This window comes from Cherax quadricarinatus, chromosome 42, assembly GCF_038502225.1.
Source record: "Cherax quadricarinatus isolate ZL_2023a chromosome 42, ASM3850222v1, whole genome shotgun sequence".
NCBI classification, from domain to species: Eukaryota; Metazoa; Arthropoda; class Malacostraca; order Decapoda; family Parastacidae; genus Cherax; species Cherax quadricarinatus.
The window spans coordinates 17,845,808-17,865,558 of record NC_091333.1 but is presented as its reverse complement, the minus strand read 5'-3'; the positions used below and the strand labels follow the sequence as shown (position 1 = coordinate 17,865,558).

Sequence of the window (19,751 nt, the reverse complement as noted above, 5' to 3'; positions counted from 1 at the left end):
TAATTTTGTTAAATACATGTATGTGCATATGTATGTATGTATGTTTATGCATATGTATGTATACATGAATGTAAATGGAATGTTTTCATTTCAAACTAAGATTTCCCATATACAAGATTATACAAATGCACATTGCCACTCGCCAGGCTCCATTGACTATCAATACAATGCTCAACACATTTTTCTAGAAAGTCATAATTTGCATCTTTTTTGGGCAATATTAAGTCAATGTTATATGTTTTAAGTACATGTATTACACTGTAGTATTTACCTACTGTGTAATGATAAATGTTCACATATTTCTTGGGCTGGCAGCTATTATAAACATTGGCAGTCATTCCTAATAAATGACCAATTTTCAAAACAGAAAGGGCTGGAAAACTCTTTCAATATAATGGTAATTTCAAATCAATAATTACTCATATAGTGGTGATGTAAGTGTGAAAGAGGCAGTAAGCTGACACACACTATATCTAAGACATGTAGAAATAAAGCTTTTATTAAAATGTTTGGATCAGTGAAAATTTTATCAAGTTCATAAGATCAAAGGTAAGTAACAAAGGGAGCACGTGTGTAGTTCATCAAGTTACTCAATATGGCTATGACTGAGCTAAACATTATCCTCAGCCCTCCAGGCTGAGGGACTGATTCCTTCAAACTCCTTCTGATCTTCACTATTCTTCTTTGTATTGAACTGATGAAGCCACTGTGTGGTGAAATGCTTTCACAATGAATATACCCAAGTGCTGCACATGTGTCTAATTTATCATTCAAAATAATGCTGGCTCAGCCACAGCCATTGAATGTAACTTGGTGAATCACACACATGTGCTGTCTTTGCACATGTGTCTAACTGATCAACTTGTGTGGTTCTCTGAACCATTTATCTATATCTTCTTTCAACAAACCGGCCGTATCCCACCAAGGCAGGGTAGTCCAAAAAGAAAAACGTAGGTTTCTCTTTTTAAATTTAGTAATTTATACAGAAGGGGTTACTAGCCCCTTGCTCTATTTATCTACATTACTTTGAATAAAAGCTTTCTTCACTTGTCTTTGATTTAGTACTGGTGCACATACATATTTATGGAAGCTACTTCTATGTTACTTAAAATATATTCAAGAGATATGCAATGATCGCGAACAAGCGATACAAAATGCAAAAAAACCATGGGGAGAGTTGAATGATAGCTTTAGGCCTTTCATGTTGCAATCAACACCTCATCAGCTTATAATGTTGCAGAAAAATGTTGGAATTCCAAGAAAATACGTTCAGAGGAAGTGTGTCGAGCAGATACACTTTCTTAATATATTTGCTGGTAATTCCTATTTTTTCTACAACACTACAGGGTCCTGATGATGTGTTGATTGCAACATGAAAGACCTAGAGCTATCATTCAACTCCCCCATGGCTGCTTTGTATTCAAGAGTGTTGCATGAAAAGTATAAAATAATGGAAGAATGCTTATACAAAATAATATTCTACACACAGTTCAAAATTGCGACTAAAAAGTACTGTGAGACTGTAATCTTGACATACTAAACAATGCATACCTTACAGTGCTGCCTTACGTTACTGACTCGTACTTTCACAATTCAAAACAGCTCTTGTAAGTTCACACTGGCTGCATGCATTTGAGATCAGATGAAGTGTATAAATTATTCTTAAAAGTAAGACCCTCTTCAGATTCTGCTTGTGGAGATATGAGCCTACTGGCATCCAAACTGAATTCAACAAATACAAATATATCAATGTGATATGTTATGAATAATTAAATTTCACACATATAATTACTTAAGGTACACATATAGACTAAAAGTTTTGATTATAAAATAAGTTTTGGAATAAAGCACACACAATTACTTCATCACTAAACAAAGTGGTCTTGAGATATTAAAAAAATAACTTAGCAATTATAAATACTTTTCAATACACTATTTACAAAATAAAAACATAATACTTTCTGATTTATGAAGACAATTATGGAAATCTGTGGTGAACAATCTACAGTTAGAGGTGAAGAGGTCAAAAAAGCCAAACAAAATTATGTTAGCACCACATAACAAAATAAACAATACAAAGTTGATCTTGCAAATATGCCAGAATACCTCCATCACTCAACATCAAGTAATTTCACTGTTCAGTGTATGTTATTTGTGATACTTTACTATCTTATTATTAATTATAAATGTCACAGTTAATTATAAAATGAACAGAATGCATAATGTTGAAGTGAACATATGGTGTAAGCCAATAAGCATAGTATATCAAACAATATTACAGTATAAAGCAAATGCATGAAATTTAATCATTCCTCATACACTTACCCAAATAATTTGACCAATCATTAAAAGTATTAAAACTCATTGACCTTCATACAAAAACTGCCCAGCAAGCAACTGAATGACTTGTAGTAATAAGTAAAATGTCTCTCATAAACACTTGTTTGTTAAAAACCTGTAAAAAGTGTCTTCAGTCTTGCAGATCATTAGGATAGCTAATGTTTATAGTTTCTTTTATGGAAACGCAGACCACATTTTTGCTTGAAGCTCTTACCACAGGTTTCACAAGAAAAGGCTTTGAAGTCTGAATGACACCGCATGTGATCGGTAAGACCCTCCTTACGAGTAAACGCGCGACTACAGATGTCACATGCATAGGGCTTCTCTCCTGTGTGAATACGTTCGTGCTGCTTCAGGTAGTCTTTCCTTGAGAAGCACTTATGGCAATACTGGCACATGAAAGGACGGTCACCGGTGTGAGTCTGCCACAAAAATAAGAATGAAAAAATAACAATAATTAATTAAGTGAGAGTAAGATCAAGCAAATGAGAAACATACAGAGATATATACAGACACCCACCTCCACACACTGGAGGACACAAGAACCAAGGGTAACATGAAAATAACATACAAAATACTCATGGGAATAGATGAAGACGACAAGGCTAAGTTGTCTTAAGGTGAGAAACAGGATCTTGGGGACACTGCTGGAAGTTCAAGGCCCAAATAAACCACAGGGAAGTTATGAAGTATTTCTTTAGTCTCAGAGTGGTTGGAAAGTGGAATGATCTTGGTGAAGAAGTCGTGGAGGAAGGCTCCATACATAGTTTTAAGAGAAGGTACAATAGATCACATAAAATTACACTGCAAGTTTTGGTCTTTGAAATGAAGTAATGACTAATTTTTTGAGTAATTAATCTTAAAGATTAATTGCTCACTAAGAATAAGCATTAGGACCTGGCAAGTTGTGATGACAATTCAGCTTCTTTGTTAAACCAACCAAATGAAGACATAACACCACCACATCTAAAACGGTTATAATTATGACCATAATTTTTACAGGGGTAGACTGGTAAGCCAGCAGAAAGCCTTGGTCAGATGACCAAAAGCTCCAATGGCGGGTCATCATCTGACTAAGACCTGTGTCTGGAAACACTTGTCCTGTTTCCTGATAAACCTTACCTAACCTAACCACCTCCTCTTCAACTTCACCAATGGTTTATTGGCACCTGTTGATACACATCTTACAAATTTCAAAATTTTCTACCTTCACGGCCAAGAATACAACCAGGATTTTTCTTTTACTTTTTTTTTTCTTTTAGGCTATTTCTTTTTTTTTTTTTTTAACAAGTCGGCCATCTCCCACCGAGGAAGGGTGACCCAAAAAGAAAAAAATCCCCAAAAAGAAAATACTTTCATCATCATTCAACACTTTCAGCTCACTCACACATAATCACTGTTTTTGCAGAGGTGCTCAGAATACAACAGTTTAGAAGCATATATGTATAAAGATACACAACATATCCCTCCAAACTGCAAATATCCTGAACCCCTCCTTTAGAGTGCAGGCACTGTACTTCCCATTTCCAGGACTCAAGTCTGGCTATATAAAAATAACCAGTTTCCCTAAATCCCTTCACTAAATATTACCCTGCTCACACTCCAACAGATCGTCAGGTCCCAAATACCATTCGTCTCCATTCACTCCTATCAAACACGCTCATGCACACCTGCTGGAAGTCCAAGCACCTCGCCCACAAAGCCTCCCTTACCCCTTCCTTCCAACCTTTTCGAGGATGACCCCTACCCCGCCTTCCTTCCCCTACGGACTTAAATGCTCTCCATGTCATTCTACTTTGATCCATTCTCTCTAAATGACCAAACCACCTCAACAACCCCAATTCAGCCCTCTGACTAATACTTTTATTAACTCCACACCTCCTAATTTCCACACTCTGAATTTTCTGCATAATATTTACAACACACATTGCCCTTAGAGAGGACATCTCCACTGCCTCCTCACTGCTGCATTCACAACCCAAGCTTCACACCCATATAAGAGTGTTGGTACTATCATACTTTCATACATTTCCTTCTTTGCCTCCATAGATAACGTTTTTTTGTCTCCACATATACCTCAACGCACCACTCACCTTTCTTTCCTCATCAACTCTATGATTAACCTCATCCTTCATAAATCCATCCGCCGACACGTCAACTCCCAAGTATCTGAAAACATTCACTTCTTCCATACTCCTCCTCCCCAATTTGATATCCAATTTTTCTTTATCTAAATCATTTGATACCTTCATCACCTTACTCTTTTCTACGTTCACTTTCAACTTTCTACCTTTACACACACTCCCAAACTCGTCCACTAACCTTTCCAACTTTTCTTTAGAATCTCCCATAAGCACAGTATCATCCTCAAAAAGCAACTGTGTCGATTCCCATTTTGCATGTGATTCCCCATAATTTAATCCCACCCCTCTCCCGAACACCCTAGCATCTACTTCTTTTACAACCCTGTCTATAAATATATTAAACAACCATGGTGACATTGCACATCCCTGTCTAAGACCTACTTTTACCGGGAAGTAGTCTCTTCTACACACCCTAACCTGAGCCTCACTATCCTCATAAAGACTCTACAGCATTTAATAACTTACCACCTATTCCATATACTTGCAACATCTGCCACATTGCTCCCCTATCCACTCTATCATATGCCTTTTCTAAATCTATAAATGCAATAAAAACTTCCCTACCTTTATCTAAATACTGTTCACATATATGCTTCAATGTACACACTTGATCTACACATCCCCTACCCACTCTAAAACCTCCTTGCTCATCCGCAATCTTACATTCTGTCTTACCTCTAATTCTTTCAATTATAACCCTACAGTACACTTTACCTGGTCTTTCTTTCTTTCAACACACTGGCCGTATCCCACTGAGGTGGGGTGGCCCAAAAGGAAAAACAAAAGTTTCTCCTTTTACATTTAGTAATATATACAGCAGAAGAGGTTACCAGCCCCTTTCTCCCGGCATTTTAGTCGCCTCTTACAAAGCGCATGGCTTATGGAGGAAGAATTCTGTTCCACTTCCCCATGGAGATAAGAGGAAATAAACAGGAATAAGAACTAGAAAGAAAATAGAAAACCCAGAGGGGTGTGTATATATGTGCTTGTATATGCATGTGTAGTGTGACCTAAGTGTAAGCAGAATTAGCAAGACGTACCTGAAATCTTGCATGTTCATGAGCCAGAAAAAAGGACACCAGAAATCCTACCATCATGTAAAACAATTACAGGCTTTCGTTTTACACTCATTTGGCAGGACGGTAGTACCTCCCTGGGCGGTTGCTGTCTACCAACGTACTACCTAGGACTTTTCCTGGTCTTTCTTTCAACACACCGGCCGTATCCCACCGAGGCGGGGTGGCCCAAAAGGAAAAACGAAAGTTTCTCCTTTTACATTTAGTAATATATACAGGAGAAGAGGTTACTAGCCCCTTGCTCCTGGCATTTTAGTCGCCTCTTACAACACGCATGGCTTATGGAGGAAGAATTCTGTTCCACTTCCCCATGGAGATAAGAGGAAATAAACAAGAATAAGAACTAGAAAGAAAATAGAAGAAAACCCAGAGGGGTGTGTATATATGTGCTTGTACATGTATGTGTAGTGTGACCTAAGTGTGAGTAGAAGTAGCAAGACGTACCTGAAATCTTGCATGTTCATGAGACAGAAAAAAGGACACCAGAAATCCTACCATCATGTAAAACAATTACAGGCTTTCGTTTTACACTCACTTGGCAGGACAGTAGTACCTCCCTGGGCGGTTGCTGTCTACCAACGTACTACCTAGGACTTTTCCTGGTATACTCAGTAAATTTATTCCTCTATAATTTTTACAATCTCTTTTGTCCCCCTTCCCTTTACATAAAGGGAATATACATGCTCTCCGCCAATCTCTAGGTACCTTCCCCACTTTCATACATTTATTAAACAATAATACCAACCAGGAGAATGGGTACTTGTATCCCATGTCCTCTTCATATCTCCGTCGAACTGCTCGGTATTATGCCAAATATTATTCATTCTGGAGTATTTAACATATTTTTATGTTATTTATATTGGTTATTTTGTCATATTAGATCAACTGTGATAAGCAAATAAGCCGTAGCATATTCCACTGCATCACGAGACGGCTCATGGTCAACTGACAGTGGCTCCAAAGCCACCTTATCTTTAATGGACACTGTACTATGTAGGTGCTGTACACAACGAGATGCATTTCTTTTATTCGTTGGAACCATGGCTAGGGCTAAAAGTAAGCAGGTTATAACAATAAATGGAGAAAAAGAAATTGGAATGACTTATGCAGCAAGTAGCATCACCAAACAGTACTAGGATATTGGTGTGGCGATCCTGGAAATTTTAAATTATGCTAGCCAAAATTAGTACTGAATAACTGATGGAACCGGATGTCTGATTGCCAGATTTGTGATGGCGGGCCTGTATCTGCCCTGTCATATTTTTTGGCCTTCATGGCATTTGCCTTAATTTTTTTTTTATTAACACACTGGCCATTTCCCACCAAGGCAGGGTGACCCAAAAGAAAGAAAAACCCAAAAAGAAAGAAAGAAGAAGAAGGAAAAAAAGAAAAACTTTCATTATCATTCAACACTTTCACCATCACTCATACATAATCGCTGTCTTTGCAGAGGTGCCCAGATAAGACAGTTTAGTCACTCCAAACTCCCAATATCCTAAACCCCTCCTTTAAAGTGCAGGCATTGTACTTCCCATTTCCAGGACTCAAGTCTGGCTAACCAGTTTCCCTGAATCCATTCACAAAATATTACCCTGCTCACACTCCAACAGCTTGGCAGGTCCTGAAAACCATTCATCTCCATTCACTCCTATCTAACACACACACACACACACACACACTTGCTGGAAATCCAATCCCCTCGCCCACAAAACCTCCTTTACCACCTCTCTTCACCCATTTCGAGAACGACCCCTACCCCACCTTCCTTCCATTACAGATTTATACGTTCTCCAAGTCATTCTACTTTGTTCCATTCTAAGTGACCAAACCACCTCAACAACCCCCGTTCAGCCCTCTGACTAATACTTTTAGTAACTCCACACCTCCTCCTAATTTCCACACTACAAATTCTCTGCATAATATTTACATCACACATTGCCCTTAGACAGGACATCCACTGCCTCCAGCCGCCTCCTTGCTACAGCATTTACAACCCAAGCTTCACACTCATAGAGGAGTGTTGGTACCACTATACTTTTGTACATTCCCTTCTTTGCCTCCATTAATAATGTTTCTTGTCTCCACAGATACAGATTGTCTTAATGTGTTCTCTAAATGCTAGGTCATCTGACATTATTATACCTAGGTTTTTTACATGTTCCATTCATTCCATGAGATGGTCCTCTGTCTTACATCCAGTACCTTTTTTCTGAATACAGAGGAACATCAATAAAGATGCATGTGTTAGAGCATTTTCGCTATAAGATGGTTGAAAAATTGTGGCATTTTTATGCTCACGATATTGTGATACAGTGGCCCCTCAGTTAACAATTCCATCAGATAGCGATAAAATCGGATACCGATACATTTTTGCGTCAAAATATTGGCTCAGTTAACGATAAAAAACTCGGTTAAGGACATTCGTCCAGAACGTGTCCACGCGGCCCAGCCACTCCAGTGTGCCATTGTTTGCAAAGCCAGTGTGGACAATTCCACAAGTATATGCGATACATTTTGTATTATTCCATTGTTTTTTAGTGCTTGTAACTGCTAAATAAGCCACCATGGGCCCAAAGAAAACTTCTAGTGCCAGCCCTGTGGTAAAGAGGGTAAGAAATACTATTGAATTCAAGAAAGAGATCATCACAAAATACGAAAGTGGACTGTGTGTCTCCAAGTTGGCCAGATTACAGGTACCATCCAACTTATGACCAAGCTTGGTTCTGACCAACCGGTCGTAAGTCAAAATGGACGCAAGTCGAACCTTACTAGTGAATATCAACATCACGCTTTTGTAATGATTTTATTTTTGTATTTCAGTTTTTACTTTACTTTTTATGCTGTTAGTACTGTATTTTATAAAGTAAGATTTAGGATAAATACTGTGTACAACAAAAACAATTGTTTATATCCCAGAAATTTGGCATAAAAAACATGGTCGTAAGTCGAGTGGTCGTATGTCGAGCAGGTCGTAAGTCGGATGGTAGGTGTATATAACAAACCCCATTCAACCATAAGAACATAACATAAGAAAAGAGGATCACTACAGCAGGCCTGTTGGCCCATACTAGGCAGGTCCTTTACAATCCATCCCACTAACAAAATATTTTCCCAACCCAATTTTCAATGCTACCCAAGAAATAATCTCTGATAACTCAATCCACTCATTTGCAAGTCCCAATCAAATCCAACCCCTCTCACTCATATATTTATCCAACCTAAATTTGAGACTACCCAAAGTCCTAGCCTCAATTACCCAACTAGGTAGACTGTTCCACTCATCAACTACCCTATTTCCAAACCAATACTTTCCTATGTCCTTTCTAAATCTAAACCTGTCTAATTTAAATCCATTACTGCGGGTTCTCTCTTGGAGATATATCCTCAAGACCTTATTTATATCCCCTTTATTAATACCTATCTTCCACTTATACACTTCGATCAGGTCTCCCCCCATTCTTCGTCTAACCATTGCTGCTATCTTGGCCAAGGAAAAGGCAATCAAGGAAGCTGTTGTTGCGAATGGTGCAAATATGCTTACAAAACAGAGATCGCAAATGCTACTCGAAGATGTGGAGAAACTGTTATTGGTGTGGCTTAATGAGAAACAATTATCTGAGAAACAATTAACCCCAGAGGGTTAGCCACCCAGGATAACCCAAGGAAGTCAGTGCATCATCGAAGACTGTCTAACTTATTTCCATTGGGGTCCTTAATCTTGTCCCCCAGGATGCGACCCACACCAGTCGACTAACATCCAGGTGAACAGGAAAAAATGCCTGGAACTAGTGCTCATATTGGTGAATTTAAGGCCAGCAAAGGTTGGTTTGGGAGATTTAAGAATCGTAGTGGCATACACAGTGTGATAAGGCATGGCGAAGCTGAAAAATTCCAACCCCAACAAGTGTTCAATTGTGATGAAACAGGCCTGTTCTGGAAGAAAATGCCAAACAGGACCTACATTACTCAGGAGGAAAAGGCACTCCCAGGACACAAGCCTATGAAAGACAGGCTAACTCTCATGTTTTGTTGTAATGCTAGTGAGGATTGCAAAGTGAAGCCTTTACTTACGTATCACTCTGAAAATCCCAGAGTGTTCAAGAAAACAGTGTCTCATTACTTATCAATACTCTTCAATAAAGGAAAGTGTCATTTTAACATTTATTTATGTATTTATTCTGCATGTCTCATTGTTTTCTGGTAGGGAAATGTATATTTCATGTAAAAAATTATTTTTTTTTAATACTTTTGGGTGTCTGGAACAGACTAATTGGATATCCATTATTTCTTATGGGGAAAATTAATTCGGATAACGATAAAATCGGTTAAGGACAAGCTCTCTGGAACGGATTAATATCGTTAACTGAGGGTCCACTGTATTCATTTATGATGCTCAAATTTACAGCAGATATGGAATGCCATGGGAGCTTTTTCCTCTGACTCACAACCAGCCTATTAGACAGGCTCTTGTTTTTACAGGGAAGGTCTAACTATACACTTAATGTTAAACAACCATGGTGACTTTACACATCCCTGTCTAAGACCTACTTTTACTGGGAAGTAATCCCCCTCTCTCCTATGCACCCTAACCTGAGCCTCACTATCCTCATACAAATTCTTTACAGCATTTAGCAACTTACTACCTATTTCATACACTCGCAACATCTGCCACACTGCTCCCCTATCCACTATCATATGCCTTTTATATACCCATAAATGCAATGAAAACTTCTCTACCTTTATCTAAACACTATTCACATATATGCTTCAAAGTAAACTCTTGATCTACACATCCCCAACCCATTCTAAAGTCTCCTTGCTCATCTGCAATCCTGCTCTGTCTTACCTCAAATTTTTTCAATAATAGCCCTACCATACACTTTACCTGGTAAACTCAGTAAACTTATTCCCCTATAATTTTTACAATCTCTTTTGTCCCCTTTCCCTTCATATAAAAGAACTACACATGCTCTCTGCCAATCCTTAGGTACCGTCCCTTCTTTTATACATTTATTAAACAAAAATACCAACCACTCCAGCACTATATCCCCTCTTGCTTTTAACATTTCTGTCATGATCCCATCAGTTCCAGCTGCTTTATCCCCTTTCATTCTATGTAATGCCTCATGCACCTCCCTCACACTCACATCCTAAATGATGTTATGCCTCCATGCCCAGTGCATGAAATTATTGCCTCCCTGTCTTCACTGACATTTAAAGGTTCCTCAAAATATTCCTGTCATCTACCAAATACCTCCAGCTCCCCATCTACTAACTTCCCTACTCTGTTTTTTAACTGACAAATCCATTTGATCCCTAGGCTTTCTTAACCTGTTTATCTCACTCAAAATTTTTTTTCTTGTTCTCAGCAAAATTTCTTGATAGTGCCACTCTATCATTTGTACTCTCATAACCTTTCTTTTACTCTCCATGTACTCTGCCCTTCTTATATCACTTCTGCTTTGTAAAAATCTCTCATAAACTACCTTTTTCTTTTTATCGGACCCTTTACCTCATCATTCCACTAATCACTCCTCTCTCCTTTTGCACCCACCCTCCAATAGCCACAAACTTCTGTCCACATTCTAATACTGCATTTTTAAAGCTATCCCATCCCTCTTTAACCCCCCCCCCACTACTCATACTTGCATTAGCCCATGAGAAAATATGTCACAGAAATAGCAAAATATGCTACAGAAATAGCTAAAACCCTAAATAAAGTAAAAACATTATTTCACAGGTAAGAAATTCTACTAAGTAGTGATAAGGTCATATCAAGAAAAAAGTAAGTCTTAAAACCCCTAATGAGGTCCAAAGTATAAATACTACAAATACAAAGCCCTGTATGGGACCCATAATATAAACACTAAAAAACAAAACCCTTAATGGGACCCAAAATATAAATTCTACAAAGACAAAACCTTTAATGGTATCGTAAGGGTTCTTAAATGGAGATATCGTAGGTTGAAAGTAGACACACTTGTAGGATGGTAAATATATTGTCAGACTGAGATGAGGGATGGAGCCCCAGCTGCCTTGCCTGTCTACGCCTGTATGGTCTGCCGCCGAGTGAGGCCGGGACAGAGGAATGGGCCTCCTCGTGTGCATCCCGTGACGTCACACAAAGCCACAGGCCTACGAGGGGTCTCGTGTCTAAAGCACATGGATGATGCTACTGCTATGCTATATAATACTGGGAATACAGGGATCAGCAACTATGCTGACAATGGGACCCAAAGTATAAATATTACAAAGACAACTTAACAGATCCTGGGTAGTAGGTTGGTAGACAGCAACCACCCAGGGAGGTACTACCATCCTGCCAAGTGAGTGTAAAACGAAAGCCTGTAATTGTTTTACATGATGGTAGGATTGCTGGTGTCCTTTTTTCTGTCTCATGAACATGCAAAATTTCAGGTACGTCTTGCTACTCCTACTTACACTCAGGTCACACTACACATACATGTACAAGCGTATATATACATACCCCTCTGGGTTTTCTTCTATTTTCTTTCTAGTTCTTGTTCTTGTTTATTTACTCTTATCTCCATGGGGAAGTGGAACAGAATTCTTCCTCCTTAGGCCATGCGTGTTGTAAGAGGCGACTAAAATGCCGGGAGCAAGGGGCTAGTAACCCCTTCTCCTGTATATATTACTAAATTTGAAAGGAGAAACTTTGGTTTTTTCTTTTGGGCCACCCCACCTCAGTGGGATATGGCTGGTGTGTTGAAAGAAAGAAGGCCCAAAGACATCAACATAGGCAACTTAATATGGGTCATGAAGGGTGATTTTACCTTGATATGATTGGCAAGATTATCACGTCTTGTAAAGGACTGGCCACACAAAGGGCACACAAAGGGCTTTTTTTGTTCTCTATCACCATTTCTCTCTTCATCCCCAGCCAATGAGGAAGTTCTTGACATTACTTCACCATAGCCACCAGGACCAATAATAAACTGCGTTCCATCCTCACTTAAATCAACTTGTAATAGTTCAGTCTAGAATAAAGAAATTACATGTATTAGCTGCAGTCATGACTATGTAAATTATATTTATTGGCAGCACAGTTTTAACTATGTAAATTTGGCAATTTAGGAAATCCTATTTTCTCCTCCCCTCATTAATCCACTTAAATTTTAAGTCTCAAGAAAATATTTATTTAAGAAAATATTTATTTAACTATCTGCCAATCACTCAGAGAGTACTTTGAATAAGAGAAAGAAAAACAGAAAAAATGTTTTTTTTTTTTATGGCCTACCGTTGATATATCAGAGTTTGGCAATGAAGAGTTAGATTGTTCAAAGGCATCAACATCAGAGAGTACACCATGGGACATAGCCTCTCCCTCGCCTAAACCCACATCCTCATCTTCTTCTTCCTCCTCATCTTCCTCATCCTCATCATCTTGCTCTTCATCTCCTGATATTCCTTCTCCAGCAACCCCTTCATCCTCTTCTGGGTCTACATCTTTAACTTTCACGTATTCTGGACGTTCATTCTAAAACAATATGGTAAAACAGATATGAAAGTACTGGCTTTAACATTTCTTGCAACAGCGTACAGTACATACATAGGTATGCACACATACAGTAGGGCCCCACTTATACAGCAGGTTAGGTTCCAGGCTACTGCATTAAAGTGGAATGCCCTTTTTTACCATTTATAAATGCATATAAATGCTAGATAACTAGTTTACACTAACATATATTAAGTTAGCAATAGAACTAGGCATTAAAAAAAAATAATAAAAAGGTAAATACACACATAGTACACTCATTACTTACCTTAAAATATTTGTAGTCTTAATGTAGGGCGAGAGGTGAGTAAATGAGATAAAACGAATAACGAGAGAGAATGAGTAAATGAGAGAGGACAGACGCGGAGTATGTAAACAAACAGGCAAACGCATCTGGTTTTGGTTCATACACGTTTGTATTATACCGTAATACAAACACTTTACACTGTGTACAAGTTGTCTCCATGCTGGTACAGTAGAATAAATAGAGAGCAAAACTCCCATTCTCATGTAACACCATTTTTAGAAGAAATGACGCTCTGAGTGAAGGTATACGAAAGGAATAATTTTCTAGTCACCCCCAGTAATACTGTGTACACATTTTCTTTGGTGTTGAACTATAGAAAATATTATTCTTTCCAACAAGACTGGAAAAACATCTCATATTTGTTAATTTATTTTACTGAAGGGTGTATTTATCATGTTTATATGTTATGTGGAGTAAAATAAAGATTGGTTGTGAAAAGTGGGTTATAATAAGCGTGTATGCACCTGGAGAAGAGAGAAGTGTAGAGGAGAGAGAGAGATTTTGGGAAATGTTGAGTGAATGCGTGGGGACTTTTGAATCAAGTGTGAGAGTAATGGTGGTTGGGGATTTCAATGCTAAAGTGGGTAAAAATGTTATGGAGGGAGTAGTAGGTAAATTTGGGGTGCCAGGGGTAAATGTAAATGGGGAGCCTTTAATTGAGCTATGTGTAGAAAGAGATTTGGTAATAACTAATACATATTTTATGAAAAAGAGGATAAATAAATATACAAGGTATGATGTAGCACGTAATGAAAGTAGTTTATTAGATTATGTATTGGTGGATAAAAGGTTGATGGGTAGGCTCCAGGATGTACATGTTTATAGAGGGGCAACTGATATATCAGATCATTATTTAGTTGTAGCTATAGTTAAAGTAAGAGGTAGATGGGAAAAGAGGAAGGTGGAAACAACAAGTAAGAGGGAGGTGAAAGTGAATAAACTAAGGGAGGAGGAAGTTCGGGTGAGATATAAGCGACTATTGGCAGAGAGGTGGGCTAGTGCAAAGATGAGTTGTGGGGGGGGGGGGGGTTGAAGAGGGTTAGAATAGTTTTAAAAATGCAGTATTAGAATGTGGGGCAGAAGTTTGTGGTTATAGGAGGGTGGGGGCAGGTGGAAAGAGGAGTGATTGGTGGAATGATGAAGTAAAGGGTGTGATAAAAGAGAAAAAAGTAGCTTATGAGAGGTTTTTACAAAGCAGAAGTGTTATAAGAAGAGCAGAGTATATGGAGAGTAAAAGAAAGGTAAAGAGTGGGGTGAGAGAGTGCAAAAGGAGAGCAGATGATAGAGTGGGAGAGGCACTGTCAAGAAATTTTAATGAAAATAAGAAAAAATTTTGGAGTGAGTTAAACAAGTTAAGAAAGCCTAGAGAAAGTATGGATTTGGCAGTTAAAAACAGAGTAGGGGAGTTAGTAGATGGGAAGATGGAGGTATTAGGTAGATGGCAAGAATATTTTGAGGAACTTTTAAATGTTAAGGAAGAGAGGCAGTAATTTCATGCACTGGTCAGGGAGGTATACCATCTTTTAGGAGTGAAGAAGAGCAGAATGTAAGTGTGGGGGAGGTACGTGAGGCATTACGTAGAATGAAAGGGGGTAAAGCAGCTGGAACTGATGGGATCATGACAGAAATGTTAAAAGCAGGGGGGGATATAGTGTTGGAGTGGTTGGTACTTTTGTTTAATAAATGTATGAAAGAGGGGAAGGTACCTAGGGATTGGAGGAGAGCATGTATAGTCCCTTTATATAAAGGGAAAGGGGACAAAAGAGACTGTAAAAATTATAGAGGAATAAGTTTACTGAATATACCAGGAAAAGTGTACGGTAGGGTTATAATTGAAAGAATTAGAGGTAAGACAGAATGTAGGATTGCAGATGAGCAAGAAGGTTTCAGAGTGGGTAAGGGATGTGTAGATCAAGTGTTTACATTGAAGCATATATGTGAACAGTATTTAGATCAAGGTAGGGAAGTTTTTATTGCATTTATGGATTTAGAAAAGGCATATGATAGAGTGGATAGAGGAGCAATGTGGCAGATGTTGTAAGTATATGGAATAGGTGGTAAGTTATTAAATGCTGTAAAGAGTTTTTATGAGGATAGTGAGGCTCAGGTTAGGGTGTGTAGAAGAGAGGGAGATTACTTCCCGGTAAAAGTAGGTCTTAGACAGGGATGTGTAATGTCACCATGGTTGTTTAATATATTTATAGATGGGGTTGTAAAGGAAGTAAATGCTAGGGTGTTCGGGAGAGGGGTGGGATTAAATTTTGGGGAATCAAATTCAAAATGGGAATTGACACAGTTACTTTTTGCTGATGATACTGTGCTTATGGGAGATTCTAAAGAAAAATTGCAAAGGTTAGTGGATGAGTTTGGGAATGTGTGTAAAGGTAGAAAGTTGAAAGTGAACATAGAAAAGAGTAAGGTGATGAGGGTATCAAATGATTTAGATAAAGAAAAATTGGATATCAAATTGGGGAGGAGGAGTATGGAAGAATTGAATGTTTTCAGATACTTGGGAGTTGACATGTCGGCGGATGGATTTATGAAGGATGAGGTTAATCATAGAATTGATGAGAGAAAAAAGGCGAGTGGTGCATTGAGGTATATGTGGAGTCAAAAAACGTTATCTATGGAGGCAAGGAAGGGAATGTATGAAAGTATAGTAGTACCAACACTCTTATATGGGTGTGAAGCTTGGGTGGTAAATGCAGCAGCGAGGAGACGGTTGGAGGCAGTGGAGATGTCCTGTTTAAGGGCAATGTGTAGTGTAAATATTATGCAGAAAATTCAGTGTGTGGAAATTAAGAAAAGGTGTGGAGTTAATAAAAGTATTAGTCAGAGGGCAGAAGAGGGGTTGTTGAGGTGGTTTGGTCATTTAGAGAGAATGGATCAAAGTAGAATGACATGGAAAGCATATAAATCTATAGGGGAAGGAAGGCGGGGTAGGGGTCGTCCTCGAAAGGGTTGGAGAGAGGGGGTAAAGGAAGTTTTGTGGGCAAGGGGCTTGGACTTCCAGCAAGCGTGCGTGAGCATGTTAGATAGGAGTGAATGGAGACGAATGGTACTTGGGACCTTAAGATCTGTTGAGTGTGAGCAGGGTAATATTTAGTGAAGGGATTCAGGGAAACCTGTTATTTTCATATAGTCGGACTTGAGTCCTGGAAATGGGAAGTACAAAGACTGCACTTTAAAGGAGGGGTTTGGGATATTGGCAGTTTGGAGGGATATGTTGTGTATCTTTATACGTATATGCTTCTAAACTGTTGTATTCTGAGCACCTCTGCAAAAACAGTGATAATGTGTGAGTGTGGTGAAAGTGTTGAATGATGATGAAAGTATTTTCTTTTTGGGGATTTTCTTTCTTTTTTGGGTCACCCTGCCTCGGTGGGAGACGGCCGACTTGTTGGAAAAAAAAAAAAAAACATGTACTTGGTACATGCAGGTCTTAGACAGGGATGTGTAATGTCACCATAGATGTTTAATATATTTATTGATGGGGTTGTAAAAGAAGTAAATGCTAGGGTGTTGGGGAGAGGGGTGGGATTATATTATGGGGAAGCAAGTACAAAATGGGAGTTGACACAGTTACTTTTTGCTGATGATACCGTGCTTATGGCAGATTCTAAAGAAAAGTTGCAAAGGTTAGTGGACGAGTTTGGGAGAATGTATTTATTGATTGATTCATTTATTTATTGATGTCTTTGCAAATAGTACATTGAGATTATATATTTACAATAATGGGTTGCAATGCAAAGAGCCACTATTATGCCTAGGCATTATGGGCCAACTTAACATTATTGGCTTACAGACTACTTAACACTAAGAATTATATCATAGTTGTACAGTAGATTTAATTATATCATGGTTGTACAGCAGATTATTAATTATAAGTGAATCTAATTTATATAAGACTAAAGAAATATTCACATATTCAAAAATGTTTTTTTTTGTGAAACAATGATTCAATTATATTCCTGTCGACAATGGATAAAAGGTTCAAAAGTAATTGTTGAAATTATGATATGGGAATACGTATTGAGTATGTGAGTACTGAGTATTGAGCAATTAGTCTAGGGTGATTAAGTGGCTTTTGAGAAGAGTCTTAAATTGATTTTCAGACCAGGTTACTTCAGTATCTTCTGGTAATGAATTCCATATTTTGGGGCCCTTTATGTGCATAGAGTTTTTACACAGTGTGATATGGACACGAGGTATATCAAAAAGAGATCTGTGTCTTGTGTTGTGGTCATGTGTCGTGTTTAGGTTGGTGAGGAGAAGTTTGAGTGGAGGGTTTATATTTGCGTGTATTGTTCTGTGTATATAGTAAGCACATGAATAAGTATGGATGTTCTTAATGGTGAGCAGATTCAGACTTTTGAAAATTGGTGGAGTATGCTGGCGGGAGTGGGAATTTGTTATCATTCTTACTGCTGCCTTTTGCTGGGTTATTAGGGGTTTTAGGTGACTGGATGTTGTTGATCCCCATGCAAAAATTCCATATGTAATATAAGGGTATATGAGTGAATGGTACAGTGCCAGGAGAGCTGATTGTGGAACGTAGTACCTTATCTTTGATAGTATGCCTACAGTCTTGGAAATTTTCTTGGTGATTTGTTGTATGTGTGTCTGGAACTTAAGGCTACTGTCAAGGTGGATACCTAGGAATTTTCCCTCTGTGAGTCTTGTGACTGATGATCCATTTAGCGTTATGTTAATTGGATCATTTGCAGCTTTGTTTCCAATCTGAATGAAATAGGTTTTATCAGTATTCAGGGTAAGTTTATTAGTCATCATCCAGGCAGATATTTTCTGCAATTCAGCATTGACTGTTTGCTAGTATGACTGTTTGGGTGGAAAAAGACATATGTAGTGTCATCTGCAAATAATATGGGTTTGAGTAGCTGTTAGTACAATACATATAATACAATGGTGTTATTAGAAAAGAAATTCATATTGCCACTTACCATTTAATTACTGGATCAAACTTTTTACTTGTAACACACCTTAAGACTATACCAATAGCTAGAGCGTACGATGGCCACATGCTGAATTTAGGAAAATTCAAAATTTTCCACAGAGGTGTTATGTACGTGTGGAGGTAACCATGTATGGTATCTTGAGTTATGAATGAGGCTTACAAGGATACATACACAGACAGGTGAATAGCCCTGTGTATATGTGCTAAGAGTTTACCTTAATCCCTAGTTTAAGAATTAAGGTATTCTTTACTAGTGGTAGATAGGTGACATGAATTCTTCATGACACTAGTAGTTGACAGGTTTTAAGTCCTACTAAGTAAGTTTATTCAGGTACAAGTACACATAAATACAGTTATATAAACTATCATACATAGCAGCATAAGTGTAGATTACCTTGGATAACCCAAAAAAGCCAAAGTAACTTATTTTCACTCGAGTCCTTATTGACCAACCATCCACTCAAATCAAATCAAGTTTGATATCCAAAGTAGCAAGAGCACCAAATTTCCAATATCCAAAGTTGGTAGAGGCTCTACAAAATTTATAGATTTATAGTGATCTAATTTATTTCCGAAAATTAGGCAAGTCTTTGCCAGAAAAGCTTCAAAAAGTATTAAAGGCATAAGGTCAAATATTGATACACGTATTTTGTCTTTTTCAAGTTCCCTAATGAAGGTCATTCAACTGTTTTTGTGTTTTATTCACATTTTCCAAATTGTTTTGCAACAAAGATTTTTTTAGAAGACTTTAGGGGCCAAGTGCCTGGAAGCAAAGGAAAGACGTGTACCAAGCATGAAGAAAAGAAATTGAAAACGAAAGACCATCTTCAAGCAGAAATGCAGAAGGGCCAAGAAGAGGATCAAGAGAGCTTGGAAGAGATACAGACTAATGACAAAAAGGGTGTATAAACCTGGGGTGGGAGATAGGAGGCTAACAACTAGGAATGGGGGGAGGGGGGAGGAGGAAAGGAGCCTTTGAATTTTGAGGGCATGAGCATACAGTAGACTTGTGTATGTTAGACAGGAATAAATGGAGACAAGTGGTTTTTAATGGAAGTGCTGTTGGAGAGTGAGCAAGGTAACATTTATGAAAGGATTCAGAGAAAACCAAGTTAGCCAGACTCAAGTATTGGAGTGGGATGGGAAGCATCTGCACTCTTAAGAAGGGCAGAGGATGTTGCAGTCATGTGATGTTAGCACATTTCTGGTAAGACAGCAAATGAATGAATAATGGTGAATGTGCTTCCTTCTTTGGGTTACTCTGTGTATAGTAACATTTTTTTTCTTCATGAAGACAAGAAGCAATCATATTATAGCTAAACAAACATGCTGAGGCTGATAACAAATTTCCACTTACTACTGCAAATCCACTTACACTTAATACAAAAATAAT

At 38.2% G+C, this 19,751-nt stretch overlaps 1 protein-coding gene across 1 annotated transcript in view; it reads right to left on the bottom strand.

The window, feature by feature from the left end:
* Window positions 1-390: 390 nt before the first annotated feature.
* Window positions 391-19,751, bottom strand: part of LOC128695664 (zinc finger and BTB domain-containing protein 14) — a 98,364-nt gene continuing 79,003 nt past the window's right edge. The window contains exons 6-9 of the mRNA XM_070093374.1: window positions 12,819-13,058; window positions 12,355-12,558; window positions 2,555-2,762; window positions 391-1,722 (exon numbers count right to left, since the gene is read on the bottom strand). Coding sequence (XP_069949475.1) covers window positions 1,571-1,722; window positions 2,555-2,762; window positions 12,355-12,558; window positions 12,819-13,058 — 804 coding nt within the window. The 3' untranslated portion in view covers window positions 391-1,570. The remainder of the gene's footprint in view (window positions 1,723-2,554; window positions 2,763-12,354; window positions 12,559-12,818; window positions 13,059-19,751) is intronic.